At 40.6% G+C, this 26,472-nt stretch overlaps 1 protein-coding gene across 2 annotated transcripts in view; it reads right to left on the bottom strand.

The window, feature by feature from the left end:
• Positions 1 to 26,190, bottom strand: part of LOC132871007 (histone-lysine N-methyltransferase PRDM9-like) — a 60,572-nt gene extending 34,382 nt beyond the window's left edge. Inside the window, exons 1-3 of one of the 2 annotated variants that reach the window (XM_060905156.1) lie at positions 26,061 to 26,190; positions 12,954 to 13,125; positions 9,912 to 10,183 (exon numbers count right to left, since the gene is read on the bottom strand). In XM_060905156.1, the coding sequence (XP_060761139.1) occupies positions 9,912 to 10,183; positions 12,954 to 13,113 (432 nt within the window). In that variant the 5' untranslated portion in view covers positions 13,114 to 13,125; positions 26,061 to 26,190. The remainder of the gene's footprint in view (positions 1 to 9,911; positions 10,184 to 12,953; positions 13,126 to 26,060) is intronic. The other variant, XM_060905157.1, reaches the window with a different exon arrangement.
• Positions 26,191 to 26,472: the final 282 nt, after the last annotated feature.

Genomic DNA, 26,472 nt, shown 5'->3' with positions numbered 1-26,472 from the left:
TCGATACAACCCCATTAACTTCTTCCTAGAGATCAGACATAATATTCAGTATATAAATTCTGTATTACAGTTTCAGTAACAGTATCCTGATTATTTAAGATGGAGTGGTTGAAATGGTTTCATTTGGGTGGGAGAGGGGGTGGGCACAATACAAACAAACCAGGAGCAGGGGTGTTGAAGTGGGAGGCAAAGTGGGATTCATTATCCAGGACCCAGTAGTAGGGGCCGTTTTTAGGCCTAGGCACTATTGTGTAATGCCATGTGTAACAAAGCGCTTATTTGATAAAGGACAAGGCTTCTATAAGGGTAGTGTAGACTTGGGCTACTCTCTGGATTCTCCGTGATAAGAAGCTATATGGCAGCACCCAAAATTTATTGTGAATTTGATGACTTCAAGATTGCACATGCCTAGTGAATTTGGCTTAATATTTATGGGAAAAGCTGTGACAGTCAATGCTGTGTCTATTTTAGTAGTCAGTCATATTAAATTATAACACTGAAGAATTTGAGTAGCACCAGATAATATCTGCAAAGTGCTTCTGATATCATGTATTTAATTTTCATGTGTGATAACACTACTTCATACAGGAAAATATGAAAATCAGTGCGTTAAACTGAGAAAAGTCATAACAGAACGTTCACATATGATACTTTCTGTAGAAATCACAATATTTTACTCTCACATTGTATGGACAGATATGCCTGTTCCATCTTATCCCCACAGGCTTCCCTGATAACATCAAAAGTCATCCCATGCTGAGCCCAAATTTAGGCTAACGTTATCTTCCTTGATTAAACTACTTTCATAGCCAATTAATCCAAATCGAAAACAATTCAGTGGGCTAATCTCACCAGAAAACGTTTAATAGGAATTTAACTCCTGGACTCATGACACTTCAGGTAGGTACAAGTGGAATTATTAATCTAGCCTGCCGAGGCAAATTATATGTTTGATGTCTCTAGACTGAAATATTAGAGGTGACTTGGAAACCCTTCTGCTCTACAGACGAGGCTCAGGCCCACTGTAGTGGCGTTAGCATAATATTAGCAATACTAGCTAGATGAAATGGGTTTCTGCAGTCATTATACGGACACCAATTGTGTCGTTTCACTGTACGCACAAACGTTTAGCACTCGGACATGATAGGCTACTAAGGGTAGTGTCATTTCCAGGTTTCTAAACTAGCAGTACGCCTTGTGGTTGTAGCATGCAGCCTGCATGGTAGTAAGTGTCACTTCTGATCCTAATTGATATTGCGTACCCTTAACCATATCCGCAATGCAATGTAACATCAAACAGAACAGAATGATAATCTTACCTTTCAACTGCATCCCTTGTGTCTTGCATTCAGAGTCAACGTCGCAAAGTTCACATGTTCAGGGCCAGCCCGGTTGGCAGCCACTTTCCACGACTTCCCTTTCCGGTGGCCATTCGTTGCCATGGCAGCAGTTAGAGCATGCGTTCTTTGTATGTCATAATTTTGACTTTTTTTCTCGAAAATTCCGACTTTTAATCTCGGAATTTCGAGTTTTGTCTTGAAATTTCCAACTTTTAATCTCGGAATTTTGAAAAAAAATATTTTCTCCAAGAGGCCCTAATACGCTTCCGTACAAACTTAACACTATATTTACACTTTATTTACAATGAAAATATATACAAACTAAAAAAGCTGGTAGAAACCGTATGTAATGAATGAAATCGAAATGTAAGCTGATCTCTTACAATACACCACAGCACTTGCGAATCCGCATGGGACTGAACTGAGATTCAACGCTGCCTGTCTATATTTGAAACGAGCTGTCAATCAAAGAAAATATCCGGCCGCTTTCACCAATCACCAGTCTCCTCGCGGAAACTGCCATGTCCCTCCCACTGTGAGGCTGGGAGTCCAGTGGGCGGGCATTATCGCAGTATTTGTCCAATAATAGTCTTGCATTTTGAGATTGAAAAGCGCAGAGCTCCCAAATGCCATTGAAGTGCACTGAGGCTGGGCTGCATCGCGCTGTCACGAGGGGGAAAAACTCACGCACATATTAGGCGAACTGGGGAAAGTTATAACGGAATGATTTCGCACTGTAGTTGGGTTGAGCACATATATTTCTATGATTCTGGATCTGAAATAGCAATGTTATAAGGTCGGCTATAACATAAGCCTAGCGCAATTCATCCTACACGATGTTCGTCATTTTTAGAGGAGGCTGAGCCTCCCTCGTTGTCTTAGAGCAATCGCCTGTGGTTACAAATAGTTTATTTGTGTTTTTTTTTCTCAAATATTTCTTTGGACAAGTCAACTTCACACTCGGACAAGAAAATTTCCTTTCAACCTGCCTGACAGGACAAGTGGGTTCAAAAGTTAATGTAGAGCCCTGCCAAGTATAATATTTTTGTCTCATTTGTTTAACTGGGTTATCTTTATCTACTTTTAGGATGTGTGTGAAAATCTGATGTTGCTTTTGGTCATATGCAGAAATATAGAAAAATTCTAAAGGGTTCACAAACTTTCAAGCACCACTGTATATACACAGTATATCTCTTGCACACACAATATATATTTTAAGAACTCTAAAGCTCTAAAAAGGCATACACACAAACACAAGACCTTCACACACCCTGCATTGCACAGTCCCTTTAAAACAGGAAGCATTTAGTGCAGTTCTGGCTCTTGGGTAGAAGCAGTTTTTCAGTCTATAGACCCCTTGCACTGATGTCACATTTACGCTAGCAGCCATCACTACCCTATACCTGGGGGACAAGCGAACTTCGTTTACATACTATTCACATACTGAAACCAAGTGAAGATGTCCAGCATCTGTTGCTGATGTCCAAAGAAAACTACAGCAAAAAAAAAAAGCTTGACTACCGGCTTACTTGGATAATCTTCGTCAAAAAGAAGCGAAGGATAGATATACGTGGAAATTAGAGTTTATCAGTGGTTATGATCCTTACAAAATTCCTTGAAACGACTGTTAACGGTGTAGATTTGTGGCCTAGCATTACCTGCATGTTGGAACATGCTTTCTTTTTCCCGAAAAGTCCCAACATGGAAGAACAGTTATAAAAACTACAAAAGCAAGAAATCCTTCTTTGTGTAAAGAATTTTTTCCCGAAATCAGCTTTTGGGAACAGAATGTTGCGAAAGCCAAAAGCACTGACTCTCAAAGGACTTCTACCTGAACTGTGGGCTAGAGATGGTGTTCCCGGCCCTCCATGTCTCAACAAGCCAAAGGACATCTAGGTATAGAGCTACCCATTTGCACGCCATCATTTACACATTGATAGTTATTGTTAAAACAATATCTGAAGTGTTATTTGTAAAATAAAATATCTTGCTCTAGATTTTCACACAATATTGTAACATTTTATTTTAATTTTATCTACAACCCCGATTCCAAAAAAGTTGGGACAAAGTACAAATTGTAAATAAAAACGGAATGCAATGATGTGGAAGTTTCAAAATTCCATATTTTATTCAGAATAGAACATAGATGACATATCAAATGTTTAAACTGAGAAAATGTATCATTTAAAGAGAAAAATTAGGTGATTTTAAATTTCATGACAACAACACATCTCAAAAAAGTTGGGACAAGGCCATGTTTCCCACTGTGAGACATCCCCTTTTCTCTTTACAACAGTCTGTAAACGTCTGGGGACTGAGGAGACAAGTTGCTCAAGTTTAGGGATAGGAATGTTAACCCATTCTTGTCTAATGTAGGATTCTAGTTGCTCAACTGTCTTAGGTCTTTTTTGTCATATCTTCCGTTTTATGACGCACCAAATGTTTTCTATGGGTGAAAGATCTGGACTGCAGGCTGGTCAGTTCAGTACCCGGACCCTTCTTCTACGCAGCCATGATGCTGTAATTGATGCAGTATGTGGTTTGGCATTGTCATGTTGGAAAATGCAAGGTCTTCCCTGAAAGAGACGTCGTCTGGATGGGAGCATATGTTGCTCTAGAACCTGGATATACCTTTCAGCATTGATGGTGTCTTTCCAGATGTGTAAGCTGCCCATGCCACACGCACTAATGTGACCCCATACCATCACAGATGCAGGCTTCTGAACTGAGCGCTGATAACAACTTGGGTCGTCCTTCTCCTCTTTAGTCCAAATGACACGGCGTCCCTGATTTCCATAAAAAACTTCAAATTTTGATTCGTCTGACCACAGAACAGTTTTCCACTTTGCCACAGTCCATTTTAAATGAGCCTTGGCCCAGAGAAGACGTCTGCGCTTCTGGATCATGTTTAGATACGGCTTCTTCTTTGAACTATAGAGTTTTAGCTGGCAACGGCGGATGGCACGGTGAATTGTGTTCACAGATAATGTTCTCTGGAAATATTCCTGAGCCCATTTTGTGATTTCCAATACAGAAGCATGCCTGTATGTGATGCAGTGCCGTCTAAGGGCCTGAAGATCACGGGCACCCAGTATGGTTTTCCGGCCTTGACCCTTACGCACAGAGATTCTTCCAGATTCTCTGAATCTTTTGATGATATTATGCACTGTAGATGATGATATGTTCAAACTCTTTGCAATTTTACACTGTCGAACTCCTTTCTGATATTGCTCCACTATTTGTCGGCGCAGAATTAGGGGGATTGGTGATCCTCTTCCCATCTTTACTTCTGAGAGCCGCTGCCACTCCAAGATGCTCTTTTTATACCCAGTCATGTTAATGACCTATTGCCAATCGACCTAATGAGTTGCAACTTGGTCCTCCAGCTGTTCCTTTTTTGTACCTTTAACGTTTCCAGCCTCTTATTGCCCCTGTCCCAACTTTTTTGCGATGTGTTGCTGTCATGAAATTTCAAATGAGCCAATATTTGGCATGAAATTTCAAAATGTCTCACTTTTGACATTTGATATGTTGTCTATGTTCTATTGTGAATACAATATCAGCTTTTGAGATTTGTAAATTATTGCATTCCGTTTTTATTTACAATTTGTACATTGTCCCAACTTTTTTGGAATCGGGGTTGTAATAGTGGATGGTACAATAAATTACAACACTAACAGAATCAGCACATTTCAGTTGTAGCTATATTATATAGTAACTATAATCACTCTTGTAGTAATAATAATAATAATTTCAATAAACAGTTAATGTTCAGTTCCCTCTTCATTTATTCTCTATTCAAAAGGCACAACTGAGTCAGTCACACAGGTTGATAAGTGTGTAACGGACAGTAACAATTTTATCCTGAATAGTTTTTCCTTCCTTAGTCGATTTATTTCCATTTCACATGCATGCAGCTATTGTAAAGTTCAGTCTGTGTCTGTGCGCGTGTGTAAAACTCTCTCGAACTGTAGGTTCATTCCAACACTCGGCCCTCCATGTTGACATTTTGCACAAGACTGGGTTCCTTTGATAACAGAAGCAAAGCTTCAGTGCTCTCTGCTCTTAACCTGTTCTTTCAGGATATATCGTGCACGTCGCTCCTTGTTGGATTTTTTTTTACTGAATTACGTCCACGTTGTTTGTTTGATGCCCAATCTGGTTTTTCCATGTCAAATAAGGAAGCTGCTTCACCTGTAAGAAAATCAAACACTTCCATGAAGAAGCCAACTCGAATGTAAGCAAAAAAAATTAAAACGAGATTCTTAAGCAAACTCTTCCATACTCACTTCTGATATATATAGTCTCTTTTTTTTTTTTTAAATACAAATCACAAATTTCTCTGGAGTTTTCAGCCTTATTGTCGTATTCTCTTTAACCACTTACTTCATTGTTCTTGAAGCATTTGCTTCTCTTTGTTAACATATTTGTCAATAGCAGAGAGACAGTAGTACCTTTTATCTCGTTCTCTACTTGAAAGACTGGAACAACCAAAAACAAAGCAAAAATGAACCATATTGAAGACAGGTTAAGTCTTGCTTACATGAAAGACGGTGTGTTTGTTTGACCCCCAGGTGAAATTATCACGTGATGCCATGTGCAAGAGGTCTATTTGTCCATCTCCGATTTGAACTGAACTGTCTGCCCAAGGGCAGCAGTTCAAACAGAGAATGTCTGGGGTGGGATGGATCTTTTAATATACACCCTGGGTTCTTTTGAGGCAGCAGGAACTGTAAAAGCTCTTCCAGGAAGGGGAGAGGGCATCCAATAGCGTCATTCGCAAATTTGACGATGCCATTACTGGAGTAGGCAGGGTGCAATCCTAAGTGTAGCAGGTGAAGGGGGCTCAGCACACAGCCCTGTGGGGAGCCAGTGCTGAGGCTGAGGAGATGTGGGGTGCCTACTCTCACCCTCTGGGTGCAATCAGACAGGAAGTCCTTTATCCAGAGGCAGATGGATTGAGACAGTCCCAGGTCTGTCAGTTTGGACACCAGTCTGTGAGGGAGAATGGTGTTGAATGCTGAGCTAAAGTTCACAAAGAACAGACTAGTGTAGCTCTCCTGCTGCACAAGGTGAGTGAGGGCAGTGTGGAGAGTTGTGGCTATGGCATCCTCTGGACCTGTTAGCTCTGTAAGCATACTGGTGTCTAACATGAGTGGGAGGCTTGCAATGATGTGAGTCCGGACCAGTTTCTCAAAACACTTCATGATGACGGGAGTAAGTGCCACTGGACAGTGGTCATTCAGGCTGCTGCTGATGGTCTTTTTTTGGCACTGGAACTATGGGAGAGGACTTCAGGCAGGGTGGGATGGTGGACTGGGATTGGGACTGGTTGACTTCTCATGTGATATCCTGTTGTCTGTACACAACATGCAGGCCTTTCAATGACATAATTTGGGCTACACCCTTTATTTCTGAATTTGGGCTTTTTCCATTGAGATACAGGGTAATTTAGGCTTTTCTGCACACGCAAAGTGCTGTTTTCCCAGGGCTCTGTGTTTAAACCTGCTGCTGCTTTTTTAGCTACAAAGTTATGAATAAATAAAGAAATCTATGAATGTTATTTTTACCTTTATTGCAAAATGTCTACAGCATTAATCCCTCTTGATGTACATGATGAAAATAATTAGAATACAGTTAGTATTTAAAAGATGTGTTGGGCCCTGAGGAAAGCCTGGAGGAAAGGAGCCTGGGAATGAAAAAGCAAGTTCTGCACTGTTGCCATCAAAGAGACAAACCTGTAGCAGACCTGTGACACAAAAGGTTTTTCGGTCACATCACAACAATTGGCAGTTCAATTCACAGTCTGTAGTCAGGTAAAAGACCTTAGCTTAAATGAAAGGCCAGTGTCGAAGACTATCATCAACAAGAGGACCAAGCTCCAAGTCACTGATTCCACCCACACTTGCACAACTGTGTGCATTTATGATGCAAGCTGTATCTTAAATACACACAGTTGTGTCCTGAATAGCTCTCTTTTATTCAGTCTTTTACCCGATTTAAATCATATGACACTCAGTATCAGAGAGATATTGCAGTTGAGGTCAGATAATGTGGGACATAGGGCCATTTTTAGGTTTTTAAATGATACAGGAATTATTAGGAGAATTTAGCACAATAGAGTAGTAAACATTCTGGTTCACACTCCAGTCCAGAAGGTGGCGGTAATGCACCTAAAAGCTGTTTGCCAACTGCCATAAAACATGGAAGAAACTTTACCTAATGTGGAAATCCCGCTCTGGTCATTGGTACACGAGTCTCACTCCTCCACGAAATCATGGCATGCCGATTGTCATTGATGGAGAATTCGTGCTCTGCGCGAGGCTTACGGCTAGCTCGACAAACCCGGAACAACATGGGAATGGTGCGGATTTCATGTCAATTAAGAGAAATACATGCTAATTCTCGCTAATTTCTGTGTTTTTAAAGAAGTCAAGACACTGGGTTTTATGCAACCAAGTTTATTTAATCAACATTTCGTTTTTTTTTTTTTTAACTTTTGGTCACATATTTTGGGCACTTGACCTTAATTTGGGTACCTACAACTTTATCCGTTGCAGGTTTCATGTAATTGAAAGGCCTGACATGGCTCTAAAAGATGTTTTATTTTACTCCAGGATGCATGACCATCAGAAATACTGGCCAGAGATGATCAATTACTGCAGGAGTCTTAGGCTACGTTTACATTAGACCGTATCTGTCTCGTTTTCTTCGCGGATGCACTGTCCATTTACATTAAACCGCCTGGAAACGCCGGGAAACGGGAATCCGCCAGTGTCCACGTATTCAATCCAGATCGTGTCTGGTCCGGTGCTGTGTAAACATTGAGAATACGCGGATACGCTGTGCTGAGCTCTAGCTGGCGTCTCATTGGACAACGTCACTGTGACATCCACCTTCCTGATTCGCTGGCGTTGGTCATGTGACGTGACTGCTGAAAAACAGCGCGGACTTCCGCCTTGTATCACCTTTCATTAAAGAGTATAAAAGTATGAAAATACTGCAATTACTGACACAAATACTGCCCATTGTGTAGTTATGATTGTCTTTAGGCTTGCCATCCTTCCACTTGCGAGTGGTAAGTGATATGCGCTGGGATCACACACACAGCGGCTCAGTCCCGAATCACTGCTTGTTCACTTCACTCGCGCGCTCTGTGAGCTGCGCAGGGCCGGAGTGCGCACCCTCCAGAGGGCACTCGCTGTTCAGGGCGGAGTGATTTGGAGTGCAGGATGCCTGCGGAGCCGAGCGTATCCGTGTATTGGTGTTGCTGTGTGCACGCAAATCGTTTTAAAAACGTTAATCTGATGATCCGCTGATACGGTCTAATGTAAACATGGGCTTAGTCAAGGTGGCTCACTGCTATTTAGTCCCCAATGCTCTCCAAGCTTTAACATTAACAGCCCTATGAGCCTTTGCACTCTGGCAAGGCTCCGTGGAACTGGCAACAACTAGAGTGACTGCCTTTTCTGGTCGCGGCAACAATAATCCTCCTCCCTGGACCTAAATTTATTTTCAAAATCAAACTGAAAATGGGATTAAAGGCCATTTAGTTTAAAAAAAAAAAGTTCCAAATAAATAACTCCCTACAAACGTTTTTAATTAAAAAGCAGAGTCACAGTTGTATTTATTTATTTAAATAAATACCATTTCATGAGCCTGTATAAAAACTAAAAAAAAAACCCACACGGGGTTGCTCAAAATTCCACCGCATACTTCACTTTGTCTCACAGCACACCAGGTATATACTGTACATATCTAAAATCAACCCTCACCGAACTGATGTTCAAATTATATTTTGTTTGCATTTGTGAATTCATGGAAATGAAACAGATTGTGCAAAATGTCATACCAACTGGATACCCCAGCATCAAACCACCTCGCATCACGGCAAAGTTTGTGGCATCAAATTTTGCGGCACTGAATCGTTGGTGTGGTAACAAATTTTATATTAACTTTAGCATTAATTATACTGAATAGTATCTGTTCAAATCCTGTAGTGTCATGCTTCTCTGTTTAGCCTTGACAGCTGTTTTTTTTTTTTTTTTTTTTTTTTGTGTGTGTGTGTGTGTGTGTGTGTGTGTGTGTGTGTGTAGCTACCAGTGTTGTGGATACAGCAGACACAAGGAAAACTTGGTACCGTACCGTTTTTCTCAGCAGCATTTGGGAAAACAGATCATTATGAAATGATGGAAACTATGATGATAAATAATCTCTTGGAAAGACAGGAAGCTGACCAATGCTTAGAAGTAGCTATGGGAGAACCTATGTTAGTGACGACCTGGGCTTGTGATTTTATGGGACTTTCATTAAATTATACAATAAAGAAATATTTGCTTGAGCATTATTCAGGTGTTACTAGCATTTCTATTATTAACAGGTGAATTTCCACCACACTGGCTACAAGAATCGATGTCGGATCGCACTGTGATCAAACTTGCGATTTACACCACTACTCCACGCATCACTGGCAAGAAGAAACTGATATTAATTGGAGTTACCTTCATCTAGTCATCATATTTTGTTACTTAAAAACATACAATCTTTATAATAAATTGATGACAAACTCACAACCAAGGAATCACCACTGTTCCTGGCTTCCTCTCTGTTTCCCAGCTCTCCCTGGTAGGGTCCGAAGTGTGCACCTACTGGAATAATCTCCCCCTTATTAAACACTCCCAGGCCTGCATCAGGAATACTGGACTTCTGGATTTCTAGCCCAGGAGGAAGAGTTTGTCTGGCTCGGTCAGGGACTCCCATGGGAACAGGAGTATCTGGGATGAAGACAGGTGGTCCATGAACCTCACATTTGTTGAGGAAGAAGGATTTGCAAACTTCACAGTCTGGGAGTAGAGAAAACACAACAGGAAGAAATGAGGCCCAAATGTGTGTGCAATCTGTGTGTCTATCTAAGACCATAGTACTGTATAAAGATTAGTCTAAGAAAGCTTGCCAGTAAGGTTCACTGAGCATCTGGTTGAGACTAGAGTTATCCATCAGGACTGAGATCTCACAAAACACAAGGTACATGACTACGAATTTTTTTACTTCCTTGTGGGAGTAAACAAGTGGTCAGATATGAAACTTGCAGGGCAAAATAAAACAATGTTCATTAACACAAGTGTGTGACACTGTGTGATGTATTTACAGCATTCTTAGGACCTGCCTGGTCAGGGTCATTTTAAATTCAGCTACTTGTTTGCTCATCTTTTGAGAAACTGAATATCCCAAATTTGTTATGAAATCACATGCAGGTACAAACAAAATTAACTGTCCACACAGTAAGTAAGTAAATAAATAGATAGTCCAATGCACATCTCTATTTGAGCTTGCTGACAATTCTGGCATTTCTAGATCTAGGAATCTTTTTTTTTTTTAATTAAAATTCACACCTAGTGGCAATTTAAGCATAACCAATTTGCTGAAGAAGAAACCAGTAGAGCCAGAGGAAACCCACACTGTCAGGGGGAGAACTTGCAAAACTTCACACAGACAGCAACCTGAGCTTAGAATCGAATCCAGGACCCTGGAGCTGCGCCACTGTGACGCCCCTAAATCCGTACACAGATATTTGGACTCTTGTCTCACACTCGTGCTTATTGAGCATCCCATTCCGGGCATACTGAGGGGCATGCTCTCTGTCCCCTATTAAAATCACAGCTGGTTGGGGTCTTCTGAGAGCTCATGCATGTGGGGAAGAGAGCACATAGCACTTTCCTCCAGGTTTTGCCATCCTGTGACACAGCATGAGCTGCATTTGGAAAAGAGGAGGTTGATGGCTTTACATGTCTTGGAGGAAGCACACACCTTCACTCATATGGTTAAAGAGACCTGGCTGGTGGGTGGATACTAGCAGGTGACCACATTGGGTGGGGACAAACAAAAACAAAAAAAACTATAATCTTCTAATGTGGTGAAGACGTTAGGACATGTTTATAGGACATGTTTATTGGTTGTTGCCCAAATGAGGATGGGTTCCCTTTTGAGTCTGGTTCCTCTCGAGGTTTCTTCCTCATGTCGTCTGAGGGAGTTTTTCCTTGCCACCGTCGCCACAGGCTTGCTCATCGGGGATAGATTAGGGATAAAATTAGCTCATGTTTTAAGCCGTTCAAATTCTGTAAAGCTGCTTTGCGACAATGTTTATTGTTAAAAGCGCGATACAAATAAACTTGACTTGACATGTTTAACATTTACGGAAGGAGACCCAGGTATCAGTCAGTAAGCTTCCCAAGATGAGAGTCTTCAGGACAGAAGACTTTGTGCTTTCTGGTTTCTCAGTCACAACCACCTGCATTTGTTTTTGTCTCAGAATAAAACACAGGAGTGGCTGGAGAGAATGACAGACATTCTGTAACATTAAATGTAAACAAACAAATAAAACATGCAATGCGTTATTCATTAAGTTAAAAATGTTAATCGTAGTCAAATCACTGCGGTATGAGGGAAATAATATACTTTGAGCCATGCTGTTATATGAAAATAAATCACCCGGCACAGATTTTTATACAACACCATGACCCATCATGTGATATTCCATACTAATTTGGTTCAGGTTAACATATTTTTATAACAACTAACGTATTTTAAGGAAATAAAGTTTTTCTCACTCCTTGCTACCATATTACACTCTCGTAGGGCTGAACGATTTTAAGAAAAAATTGAATTGCGATTTTTCTGGCAGATATTGTGATTTCGATTTCAACCACGATTTTTTTTTCTTTAAATCGAGTTTCAGTGCAAATTAATTAATACAATGAATTCCATAAAGCTAATGCAAGAATGAAAACTGAGGTCAACAGATTTCAAATGTAGGCCTGTTTATTAACATTGAGTGCCTGAGGAACAAGTTATAATAACTTAAAATAAAAATAAAAAGAGAGCCATCTTTCTTAAGTAAACTTTTGCTTCTTTTACTTTTCCCATCTACAACATATCAGACATAAAAAAAAGGTTGATCAATGGCTCAGCAGCATCAAAATATTGCACTTTTGTAAAAGAATGTAGATAAGCATTATAAATTATAACTAGAGACGACAATTCCCCTGTGGGAAATAAGAGTGATGCAGTGGCTGTAGCAGTCGCTATTGCAGGGCCCCTCCCTCCTGTGCGAGAGAGAGCGAGCAGCCCCTCCCCCACCCGCGCGCTCAGACACAGACAGAGAAAGCGCAGTTTCTCCTCACAGTGCTCCCTCCAAACAACGGGGATTTACACGAAAACGGAAGGAGATATTCACAAAATTCTTTCACACTGAGTGCCACAAGGCTTTCCTGAACGTAATTTTTTGTCTGTAGTGTAAAAAATGAGGACAATTTATTGACGAAACAAAACATGGGTCAGTTTAGGAGCACTGAGAAAAACCGCAGCTTTGACGATCCCAAAATCGTGTTGTCTGAGATCGCGATTTTCGGTCGAAAACGATAGATCGTTCAGCCCTACACTCTCGGTAAACAAAGTTCCTACTTTATCAATAAAAATATCAATTTGTTGATTAAATTATTAGAGACTGAAGCTACATCCCAAATGTACTGTATTGCACTTTTAGTGCACCAGATAGTGTGCAGGGCAGAATAAGCAGCGAGTGTTACTGAGCACCAGAGTGGCCTGATGTCTTACAGAGATGGTCTTTATTGTCAGGATCTTCCACTTTAACAAAGAGACCTTCAGGTGGGTTGTCGAGGTCGTCTCCATGGTTGTAGATTTTCAGCTCCAGCGTCTCCTCTTTCTTCACACGGACTTCTGACGTCCCTCCATCCGTTGAGGTCTCCGTCTTCATGTCTTCACACAGCTAAAGATCAAACAACAAACCTGTTAAGGCCAATTTATGCTGACAACCCAGTCCTCGCAGATAGCGTTGCAGACAGTGTCTGCGTAGCCCCCCCATCTTCGCAGACGCTCTGCACGCACCTCCCAAAAATTGTGACCACCACAGAAGCCTCGCAGACAGCGTCGCAGACAAGAGGGCTCGGATTGGTCCACTCTACATCCGCTGAATACGCACTTCCGCTTCCCTACTTTCCCAGTTTGGTTTGTTTTCACGACTGCCATTTTTAAAAACACGAGTGAAGATGGAGCAGCACGAAGAGCGGTTGATCGAGGAAGTGAGGAAGTACGTACATCTATACGACTCCAGTTCTAGTCATTATAAGTAACCGGAGGATAAAACACTCCACTAACCATACCCACCAACTACTCCTAGCGATTTCGCGACTTCGCGCCCCCTTGCGTTGTGGTGGTGAATAACATCGCGCACACCTATTACTCCCTGCTTAACGATAAATTACAACTGTCTGCGAAAAGCTGTCTGCGAAAGCCTTGTCGCAAGAGCATGCAGAGGCCTTTAGGGTGGGATGGTATCCATCCCACTCGGGAAGGTGCTGCTCTCATTTCTCAAAGCATAGCTCATAGTTTCACTAGAGCCAAGGCCAGGGAGCAGACGAACAGGCTAAACTGGCCGTCTGCTAGCTGCACAGAGTCATCACTCAAGTTCCACTATATCAAGACTGCATCTGTTCCCCAAGTTTGTTCTCGTAATCCAATTAATATAAAATTGGATCATACTGACTGCCCAGCCACTGAACGCGCCTTTGATCTAAAGGTAGGACTCTTAAATATTCGATCTCTTACATCTGAAGCACCAACTGTTAATGAACTTATTACTGATCAGGAGTTTAATGTACTGTGTTTAAACAGAAACATGGATTAAGCCAAATGAGTCTGTTAGTCCGGGAGCCAAAGGCCCAAATTTGGCTGAACCTGGCTTCGTCGGTTAAAGTTGTTTTTTTTTTGCTGTTTGTTGTTGTCCAAGGTCTACTCATTAAGATAAGAGAGGGTGCCCGGTGATATCCCTTGGGCAATTCCGGATATTGGCCCTTTATTGTTGGATGTGCTGCAGTCATAGCCTAAATTCTGACATTTTGACATTCTTCACTTTATGTTCACCAAAGTCTATATATCATACTTATTTTTGTGTTTGTTAACATAATAGGATGAGTTTAAGGCCTGGGGGTGGGGTTCCAGCCATGGTTGGGGGTGTGGCCATGCAATTGGGGGCGGGGCTTATACCAAAAAGCCCTTTATTACTCTATTACTTTGGTTGTTAATGCGAGCCTTAAATTATTAGGCATACACTCCATTGTCATCCTTGTGTTTACTTCTGCAGGGGCATATGAGGGACACAATTAGCTAATTCAAGCCAACTTGTGTAGCTATCTTGCTAACTCTGTCAATCACACTGCCCCCAAAAGATCACAGCACGCATAAGCTAAGCAGAGAAACTATTTGACTGTAATCATGAAAGAGCAGTGACATGTACTCACTGCTCACCAGTGAACTAGACCCATAGTTTCACAACACTGGCTAGCACACCCAACTCTCACCTAGTAAATGCTAGTCACTGATTTTTTTAAGCTAATACATTAAGCTAATAGATTGCTTATTTTAACGATATAGACTGTTGAAATAGTAATGTTCCTGGTTCCCTAGTAAAATTCAGGGCATTGTCCCCGATTCACCCCCACTCCAAACCACACTGCTCTTCCACTGACTAGCACGACTTTTAAAATGTTGGGGAGTAAGGTTTACTTAACATTCTCCTCTGTACTAGCTGGCATCCAGTACATAAGCATATTTTTACAGACACTAAGCAATGGCAAAGGGTTTAGAGGGTTTTTTTTTTTTTCATCTGAACTCTTAGTTCTTTCCTTAAATAGTTTTTGTGTTTTGTGTGTGTGTTTGCATACTGTATGTAATTATTTTACATAATTATTGCTCATTAGTGTGTGTGCATGTGTGTGCGTGTGCATGCATGCATGCACGTACATGCTTTATGTACTGTAGTTCTTGTATCAAAATTGTTAATTTTGCAAATTTCTGAAAGGGTCAATTACACGTTTGACTAATTTGAATGACAGTAAAGCGTGAATACTGTACAGCCAATTTGGTTAATTGAAAATCAGTATCTTTTGCTATTCTTGTGTGTGTGTGCGCATGCTGTATATGCCATTTTGCATGCTTGATATATTGCATACTGTAGTTTTACATAGTGGATCACTGGTGTGAGTGTATACATGCTGTATATAGTTCTACTGCATGCTGTATATAGTTCTTTTACATAGTGGATCACTGGTGTGAATGTATATGCATGCTGTATATATTTCTATTTCATGCTGTATATACAGTAGTTCTTTTACATAGTAGATCACTGGTGTGAGTGTATGCATGCTGTATATAGTTCTTTTACATAGTGGATCACTGGTGTGAATGTATATGCATGCTGTATATATTTCTATTTCATGCTGTATATACAGTAGTTCTTTTACATAGTGGATCACTGGTGTGAGTGTATGCATGCTGTATATAGTTCTATTGCATAGTGGATCACTGGTGTGAGTGTATGCATGCTGTATATAGTTCTTTTACATAGTTATTGGTCATTAGTGTGTGTGTGTGTGTGTGTGTGTGTGTGTGTGCGCGCGCGCATGCTGTATATAGTTCTTTTGCATGCTGTATAGTTCTTACATAGATATTGATCATTATTTTGTATTAACTGTAGAGTTTATGTAATACTTGTATAAAAATCGCTAATTTGGAAAAGTTATGAAAGGGTTAATTAATCCACATTTGATGTATTTGAATGACAAATATAGAGAAAAATGTGAATACCTATCAGATACAGCCAACTTGGTGCATTTAATATCAGTATTTACACTGATATTTTTTTTGTATTTTCTTCCATTATTTGGGCATATAGGGCATTAAAGGGTTAATATATTAAATTGCCCAAGGGATATCACCGGGCACCCTCTTAAATCTTGAAGAGCTACCTCAAATCTATAAGATAAAGCAAAAAAAAAAAAAACTTTAACCAAAAATTCCGGGTCCGACCCCATGGCTCCCGGACTATGTATCTGATCCTGTCAAAATCTCCAACTTGGGTGAATCTAACTTCTCAGTAAGTGATCATCAACTAGTATATTGTACAGGTAGTCCTCGACTTACGACCGATGCGACTTATGACCGATTGACTTTACGACCGTCTGGTTATGACTGGCAAGTGTTTCCTAGCTGAGTGTACGACAGTTTCCGCTCCAGCTCCTGGCAGCGCCTCTTGCCGCGTACAACAGTTTCCGCCCCAGCTCCAGGCACATGCGCAGTCTCTCTCTCGCGCGCCCTCACGCACTCCGTCATACAGTTTCCGCCCCAGCTCCAGGCACATGAGCAATCTCTCTCGCGCTCCGTCATACAGCTTCCTCCCCAGCTCCTGGTTTATGAAGTGAGCAAATCCTCACGCCAGCCCGAGCGCTGCAACAGCTGATGATGATGTAGACGACCCACAGCCAAGCACCAGTGATGCTAGCGGTCGCTAAGTTTTATATTTTGCTATGTTTTACATTTGTATTTTGGTATGTTTCAAACTAAAATGTTTTCTATTTTTCACACCTGTATTTCGTATTTTTTGTTTTGCACATATTAAATGAATTGTACTGTACGCAGTGTAGTATGCAGTGTTTGACTTAAACCAAATAATGAGCCAAGGTAATGAAATAAGAAAATGTTGATTAAAATAAGACTTTAAGATGATTACAATATCATTACACATCACAATATACTTGCGTTCATTTAACATAGGCCGACTTACGACCAGATCAGTTTACGACCGGTCAGTCGTAACCAAACGCAGTCGTAAGTCGACGACTACCTGTACTCGAAAATGTAGAAAAAAAAAAATCTTGTTTACAAGCATCATGGTATAAATATAAGATCACTGAAAAATTAACAAAACTGCTTTTAAACATTTACTATCTGAGGTGGACTGGCAGGAGGTAAAAAACTGTTACGTGGTCGAACAGGCATGGTATGTGTTCCAAACCAAGTTCCTTTCAGTCATAGACCAAATAGCAAATAGCCCCACTCAAGTACATTTGTGTTAAACAACGTACAGATCCCTGGACGACAGGAGAAATTCTTCATCTCGTTCCAGATAAAATTTCGCCCTCACACAGTGAGGTAAAAGAGCTGGTAAAACAGATGCCTGTTTTTAACTTGGAGATCTGTGACGCAGTGTTTTCGGACCATATGCCTGTACTGTTTGATGTTGCTGGTAACACAGTTAAACCTCGCGCTGTTGCTGCCCGGTGTTGTCGCGTCATTAACCCTTTAGTCCGGGAGCCATGGGGTCGGACCCGGAATTTTTGGTTAAAGTTTTTTTTTTTGCTTTATCTTATAGATTTGAGGTAGCTCTTCAAGATTTAAGAGGGTGCCCGGTGATATCCCTTGGGCAATTTAATATATTAACCCTTTAATGCCCTATATGCCCAAATAATGGAAGAAAATACAAAAATAATATCAGTGTAAATACTGATATTAAATGCACCAAGTTGGCTGTATCTGATAGGTATTCACATTTTTCTCTATATTTGTCATTCAAATACATCAAATGTGGATTAATTAACCCTTTCATAACTTTTCCAAATTAGCGATTTTTATACAAGTATTACATAAACTCTACAGTTAATACAAAATAATGATCAATATCTATGTAAGAACTATACAGCATGCAAAAGAACTATATACAGCATGCGCGCGCACACACACACACACACACCCACACACACACACACACCCACACACTAATGACCAATAACTATGTAAAAGAACTATATACAGCATGCACACACACACACACACACACACACACACACACACACTAATGACCAATAACTATGTAAAAGAACTATATACAGCATGCACACACACACACACACACACACACACACTAATGACCAATAACTATGTAAAAGAACTATATACAGCATGCACACACACACACACCAGTGATCCACTATGTAAAAGAACTACAGCATGCAATAGAACTATATACAGCATGCATACACTCACACCAGTGATCCACTATGCAATAGAACTATATACAGCATGCATACACTCACACCAGTGATCCACTATGCAATAGAACTATATACAGCATGCATACACTCACACCAGTGATCCACTATGTAAAAGAACTACTGTATATACAGCATGAAATAGAAATATATACAGCATGCATATACATTCACACCAGTGATCCACTATGTAAAAGAACTATATACAGCATGCAGTAGAACTATATACAGCATGCATATACACTCACACCAGTGATCCACTATGTAAAACTACAGTATGCAATATATCAAGCATGCAAAATGGCATATACAGCATGCGCACACACACACAAGAATAGCAAAAGATACTGATTTTCAATTAACCAAATTGGCTGTACAGTATTCACGCTTTACTGTCATTCAAATTAGTCAAACGTGTAATTGACCCTTTCAGAAATTTGCAAAATTAACAATTTTGATACAAGAACTACAGTACATAAAGCATGTACGTGCATGCATGCATGCACACGCACACACATGCACACACACTAATGAGCAATAATTATGTAAAATAATTACATACAGTATGCAAACACGCACACAAAACACAAAAACTATTTAAGGAAAGAACTAAGAGTTCAGATGAAAAAAAAAAAAACCCTCTAAACCCTTTGCCATTGCTTAGTGTCTGTAAAAATATGCTTATGTACTGGATGCCAGCTAGTACAGAGGAGAATGTTAAGTAAACCTTACTCCCCAACATTTTAAAAGTCGTGCTAGTCAGTGGAAGAGCAGTGTGGTTTGGAGTGGGGGTGAATCGGGGACAATGCCCTGAATTTTACTAGGGAACCAGGAACATTACTATTTCAACAGTCTATATCGTTAAAATAAGCAATCTATTAGCTTAATGTATTAGCTTAAAAAAATCAGTGACTAGCATTTACTAGGTGAGAGTTGGGTGTGCTAGCCAGTGTTGTGAAACTATGGGTCTAGTTCACTGGTGAGCAGTGAGTACATGTCACTGCTCTTTCATGATTACAGTCAAATAGTTTCTCTGCTTAGCTTATGCGTGCTGTGATCTTTTGGGGGCAGTGTGATTGACAGAGTTAGCAAGATAGCTACACAAGTTGGCTTGAATTAGCTAATTGTGTCCCTCATATGCCCCTGCAGAAGTAAACACAAGGATGACAATGGAGTGTATGCCTAATAATTTAAGGCTCGCATTAACAACCAAAGTAATAGAGTAATAAAGGGCTTTTTGGTATAAGCCCCGCCCCCAATTGCATGGCCACACCCCCAACCATGGCTGGAACCCCACCCCCAGGCCTTAAACTCATCCTATTATGTTAACAAACACAAAAATAAGTATGATATATAGACTTTGGTGAACATAAAGTGAAGAATGTCAAAATGTCAGAATTTAGGCTATGACTGCAGCACATCCAACAATAAAGGGCCAATATCCGGAATTGCCCAAGGGATATCACCGGGCACCCTCTCTTATCTTAATGAGTAGACCTTGGACAACAACAAACAGCAAAAAAAAAAACTTTAACCGACGAAGCCAGGTTCAGCCAAATTTGGGCCTTTGGCTCCTGGACTAATACTCTCTAAACAGCAATATCTTAAATAGCCGGGCAATTTTTTTTTTTAATCGGTAATTGAACAGAACGTAATGTTTGATAGATTTACGAACACTCGCATTGAAAGCGATTACAATTGATAAAAAAAAAAAAATAACGCAGACGTTCTCTGTTCATTATATAAGAAAACTAAGGCCGAATCCCATTTCACCCCTTGGACCAACCCCTTGGCCCTTCCCCTCCATTTTGCGCGTTCACGTGAAGGGGTAGGGGTATCCCAATCCCAGTTAACGCGGAGGGGTAGGGGAAGGGGTAGGGCTTCTGTACCCCTCCAAACGGAGATTTTCCTGGAGCTGACTCCAAACGAAGGGGTTTGAGTGATTTCCCACAATGCCATGCGGATTTCAGCGAGATTTCATGCGGATTTCAGAAAGATGGCGGTTCCCGCAGCGAAAGATTGTCATAAATGTATTTTCTCCATTATTTACGTGTTTTAAGTTGTTATCCAGAGGAAACACGCCGCTTGATTCGCTTTCGAGCTGAGAATGAGCAGCGATTTCTGAAATCCAAGCTGCTGCTAAAAAGCTTTGGGAGTGAGTATTGTTTTCGGTTGCTTGACTGCGTACGTTTTGTTCTGTTATTCTCGCTTTTATTGTTTACATGAGTGTTCTGACACCTCATTCTGTCGGATGTGGTGCACGAAGCGCCAAAGATATCCCATTCAGTGGTGTTAGTTAACAAATCACACCCTGCCAGCAGAGATTTCTGCCTCTGGCTCTGACTGTAGCGGCTGGTCGCAGCCAATGACGCATTTGGTCGCATTTTGCTAACGTAAACGCTGACGGAGGTATGCGATGACGTATGCGATCGTTGAAGGGCTATCCCAATACGTAGGGGTTGAATTTCAAGCCCTATCCCTTGTAGCTCAGTTTCAAGGGGAAGGGCCAAGGGGAAGGGGGAGGGGTAGAAATTAGAATTGGGATTGGGCCTAATAGTGTTTTCTACCATTTTTCGAAAATATCCATTATCCAAACTTTGTATGGTAAAATTAATTATCTACCCATTTCGTGTGTATTTTTGACGGGACGGATACGTCTGTTCAACGTATTTTCAAATGTTTCTAAATCGATATATATACACACTTAAATATATATATATATATATAACACAATATATAAAATTCAAAAGGTACGTGCCCTTATTGAATTTATAAATGCAAAACTCAATGATAGTAGGCATTAGAGCCATGTGAGAGCCATGTGAAATAATGCATCTGAGAATGTCCCCAACAGCTCTTACGAATCTGACGATTTTTTCAAAATTATTATTTAATAACTTTTGATTTAATATGGATTGAGCATTAATTTTATCTTAATTATCTCTCAAAGTTACAATTAATAACTAGCAATAAATCATTCATCACTACTGTGAGTAAAATTTAATTGTTAACACGTTGTATATACCCATGTCTGCATATCGCCATATTACCCATAAGCGTGGAATCACTCATATATATATATATATATATATATATAATATATATATAATATATATATATATATATATAATATATATATATATATATATATATATATATATATATATTATATATATATATATATATATATATATATATATATATATTTATATATATATATATATATATATATATATATATATATTTTTTTTTTTTTTTTTCTTTTTTAAATTATTAATTTTGAATATATATCCTCCACTGATTGTTGTTGTCTAATTATTCAGTGTGGCTCCTGTATGGTATTTAAATGGTCAAAAAATATATAATTTCAAATAATCCATAATTTATATCTAAATTATAGAGCCCTGTTTCAAATCCCTAAACTCCCATTGGGCAATTCCATGTAAATGTCAACCTCACCATGCAAGAATAAAGCAACATGTAATACATCAAAACCACTCCCAGAGATATCACCCAGGCCTGTATTTTACAGATGTGAATAAGTTGAACCAATTTGTCACAAGAATTGTTCCCTTCGCCTTAATATGTCAGTCTTTCTTTCTTATAATGTAAAACCCAAGCTACAATCAACTTTGATCATGTACAATTCTATATTATTGCCACAAGCCACAGAAATGTATGCTAAAATCCACAAAACAGCAAAACAATAGCCATCCTAAATATTATTTAAGAACTTTGATAGTTTTAGCTGATATTTAGAGAGTTTTTCAAAGGGTTATGGTGGTTAAATTGCTGATTTTCTAAACGTATGCCATGTCTATTTCAGACGCGTCACATCCATAACGGAATTTCGTCACATCCATAACGCTGACTTTTCCTTCCGAAACTCTGCATGAAATACAAAATATTTTAAACAAAGATTTTTTAATATTCACCTTGGACCCCTCTATCAAATGGATATCTCCATTTCGACATTAGGTTTACAATTTCACAGAGTTTGATAAAAATGTACAGTCACCCAAGAAAAGTGATACTTTTTCTGTCACATCCATAACGCATCTTTTATTGGCGTTTTCTGGCATGCCCTAGATGTACTATGGGAATTGTTCTTGTTCTATCACTTCTCCAGTATGGTACAGCCTTAAAATATGCAACACCTGTTTAAATACTGGGAGACAATAAAACATGCACTGGGTCATTTGTTGCCATTCTGAGTTCAAGTGTCACGTCCATAACGCTGGAATTGCTCCATTACTAATTAGTTAATTAATACAGCCGGTAACCTAATTAGCAGCCATTTGACAGCTTGGTATTTCATAGATAACTTTCCCCACTCCTCCCTCACTCCGTCAATCCACACACATGCAGGCGCACATTCCCCTCCACACACGCTCGGCTATATAATCAACACCATCAACAACAATTCAAAGATTTGGAAATTACCACACACTCAACGTAAATATACAGTTGAATAATGATCCCGCCAACAGAAATGTCAACAAATCCACGTGTATGACGCGATTAAAACCAATCATAAACGACCGTTTACTTTTCAGCTCAAATACACGAAGCGGCATTGGCCGGTTTCGCAAGTGGAATATTGCGCATGCGCACATCACTCTTTCCGAATAGAAACATCCGGTGATTCATCAAAACAATATGTCGAGTGAGATGCTTCGGAAATCATGTGAATAAACTGATTAAATTTAATATGCAACCCGAATATCGGCGTATTTTGGCACTTGTCCGATCGTACAAGTAACTGAGACGATGAACTTGTCCGACATATCACTTGTCCCAGACAACCAGACAACCGTTAATGTTGCGCCCTGCATGTGTGCACATCCTGCTGCCATGGTGTCACTAAGTGTGTCCCGATGGTCATCTGAGACTTTGGTAAACTCAGCCCTTCTCTCCTCGATCTGGCACTCGACCAAAATGACGCTTCCGAACAGCGCCGAACATCTCCGACAATGCACGAAGACGACACACTCCTGCCGCAGAGCGGAGCGTGACGTAAACAAAGACGGCGGACCTCGTATCGAAAAGGTGCACTTTACGAACAGTTTTTTCACAATTCTGGGTAAAATGAGTAATTAAATTTAATTTGTATCGAAAACGTACTGGCCCACCCGGGCCACTGTTTGGCCAAATTTAGTGGCCCGAACTACATAAAAAACACCGGCGGGCCATCGGGCAAGTGCTAATGTCGAGCCCTGCATTTTATCAAGATTAAGTTTAGCTTGAACAATAGATTGTTACCCAAAATGCACTTCATTCACAGTGTTTGCATCTGCAACCTGAAGTTTTAAATTGAAAGAAAGGTTTCAATTCTACACTCTGTTACATCTTACGATGATGCAAAGAACTGATGCTATTAAGGAATAAAACCCAACTGGCAAATGGAAAGACGTTTGGGTTCATGGTGTTTGCCTGGCTTCTAAAGTGCAAGGTCATGAACTGAACTGAGAACTACTGCAGGGGCTTCACTGCTCTAAACTAACAACAGAGAACTGGGTACAAACTAATCATGGCACAACTGAGAGCTACAGAACTGCTGAGAGCTACAGAACTACTGAGAGCTACAGAACTACTGAGAGCTACAGAACTGAACCGATGAGCTTTGTCTTACAGGGCAACTGTTTTACTTTGTGCTCGTCTGCACCACAGGCAACACAGCACTAGTAAAAAAAAAAAAAATAGAACATGCACACAAAACATGTATTAGTGTAGCTTGGTATGAGAAAACAAAATATTCAAAAGTATCGATGAATAAAGGTAAAATACTGTCGCTGTCTTCAGAAGGGATATAATATCAGTATAATTTTGCATGATTCAACAATACAATATATACAAACCTATACAATTTACCAATATACAGTATATGTATGCAACTATAACAGCGACCGCCTTCATTTTTGTCCCCCTCGCGGACGTGCAACCTGTCGCTGTTGTTGGAGTCACGCCGGCTGCCGGTTTTGCCGAGATACGACAAAATCGTCCTTGATTTCTTGACGTTTTTGTCGGACTCTTGCCCTGAAGAAACAATCCTCTTCTTGGGAGCCATGTTTGTTGTGCCGCATTGAATTCTGGGAGATGCATGGCGGAAACTGCCGAACACTGCCGAGGTAGTTGTCGGGTCCTCCCGGCGGGTATTAAAAAAGTGACGAAATCTTACATCGGAAAATGGCAACTGCCCTTACTTGGTCGTTGTCGCCTTTCGTCGGTATTACGTAAATATTGCTCAACTTTGACCTGGAAAACGCCGTCAGGTTCGTGTGGCACAGGTTTCAGTTTATTTACAGCGCTGCTAGATTGCTAAATCGAGAACCATTAAATCCCGAGCCTGATTTTTTCATTCTGCAAAATTGCAAGTTGTTTAATTTTTCTTCTGCAATCTTGAAAAAGCAGACGGGTATTTCGAACACTGCCACCATCTTCACGATTTCAGTCCTTGCGAACTATGAGGTATCCTGGTGTTTCCACTTCAGAGTCCAACACAGTTGAGTCGAGCCAAGTCTCAGTTATTCCAATCACAGCTACCCTGCTGTGGATGGCCAGGGATTGGATCTTGTCTAGTTTCAGAAGACGACTACGTGCATTCAGGTGAACGAGGTTGGCTCCCTTAGATCGCAGATATCCAGACTGCTGCATGTCGTTTAGCCTCACTGCATCATCACTTCGAGGGAGGTCAACATGACCTGCTGCTTGGCTGCTGTTGTCTTGTAGTGACAAAAAAGAACCAGTGAACTGAGATAGAATACAGCTATTGCAGAACCACTGGTCGTCACAGTTCCCAAGACGGCGATATTCTGTCAAGGACATGTTCAGACATTTGCGATGGGACCTGGTGTCACAACTGTCGCACTGAAGAGCAGCTTGATTACTCCTGACATTAAATTCACACCGATAAGCAGGTTTATCAGTTACCTTTGGTGGACCTGATTGTATCTGGACATCTCCCGACATGAGGATCAGGAGTTTAAACAAACAGGGTGTCCAGGTTTAACAGTTCGTTTCCACCCTTTTTGTTTACAGTTAGAGCGAGGGCCAGGGCGAAGGTCACTTCCGGCTGTAAATAGCGTTCCTACCAACCACTTTTTCATCCAGGATAAAGCAACAGATCGGTCAGCATCTTCTCTCCAGGTCTTCTCTTTAGACTCTATAAATCTTGTAACGCGTTTCAGCTGATATTTTTGTATATAAAGCCAATAGATTGACTATAACTAGCAGGAGAATTGTCGGAAAACGACCGTACACCATATTGGTTGAGTGCAGCAAGCAACAAAGTTTGTTTTTTTTAAAACCATGAAAATCCACCTTTGATTTGCTGGGAGTGTCTCAGCGCCGAATGGAGGTTTATCACAACCCTTATCATCAGAACAGCGCTGTTTTCTTTGGGCCGGTCTCGCGCTGATGAGATTACACTTTACCACAAACACGCCAGACTGAACTTTATAAAATAAATAAAGCATTAGTTCGGGCTCGGACTCGCTCCTGCAATCTGGACTCTGATGGTGAAAACGCGCTCAGCTCTGTCGCTGCGGCTCTCGGTTTCTCCTCCAAATGAGCGGCTGAGACGCCAGTGGCGGTCTGGGTCAGTAGTTGGAGGGGTTATGCCTGTATAAATGTTATAAATCGCCTTTGATTGACCAAAACAAACACTAAGCACTGTGAAACAAGAAAACAACTCTCTCAATGGAGAGCCGATGCAGCTTGGCTCCTGCCATGTTGCTAACGAGCTGAAAACAGGAGTTCACTTAAACAGTGAAGTGGAGATGTGTTTGGGATTCGACCACACACCTTCAGTTTAACTTACCTCGAGGTTTTAACTCTTCAAAGCGAGACACAATAACCTGCTTTTATTTTTAGAAATCGAGGCGCTGAAGCTGCCCAGCCGAGCGTCAACTTCTTCTCCAGTGTTTACTGGCGGTTGGAGAAGCAGGTCCTGAACGCGTTACTGCCACCGCCTGGACTGGAGTGGAGTTTCAGGGTGGAAGACACCTTTCCCAACCTCACCCCAGGGGCGTGTTTAGCCTATTTTTGGGGGTGCTCAAGCACCCCCAAAAACGAGCTCAGCACCCTCAAAAACACTGCTTTTGGATGTAATTTTCAGAAATAAGTGCCCTTGCACACTGCTCAATGAATGTGTGCGCGGGCGTGTGTGTGTTCTTGAATTCACCTGTTACGTGATAGTTCTATGAGCAGTAAAATCCCTCTCCTCCTTGTGT

Source organism: Neoarius graeffei, chromosome 22, assembly GCF_027579695.1.
Source record: "Neoarius graeffei isolate fNeoGra1 chromosome 22, fNeoGra1.pri, whole genome shotgun sequence".
Classification (NCBI taxonomy): Eukaryota; Metazoa; Chordata; class Actinopteri; order Siluriformes; family Ariidae; genus Neoarius; species Neoarius graeffei.
This window is presented reverse-complemented; position numbering and strand designations above follow the sequence as displayed.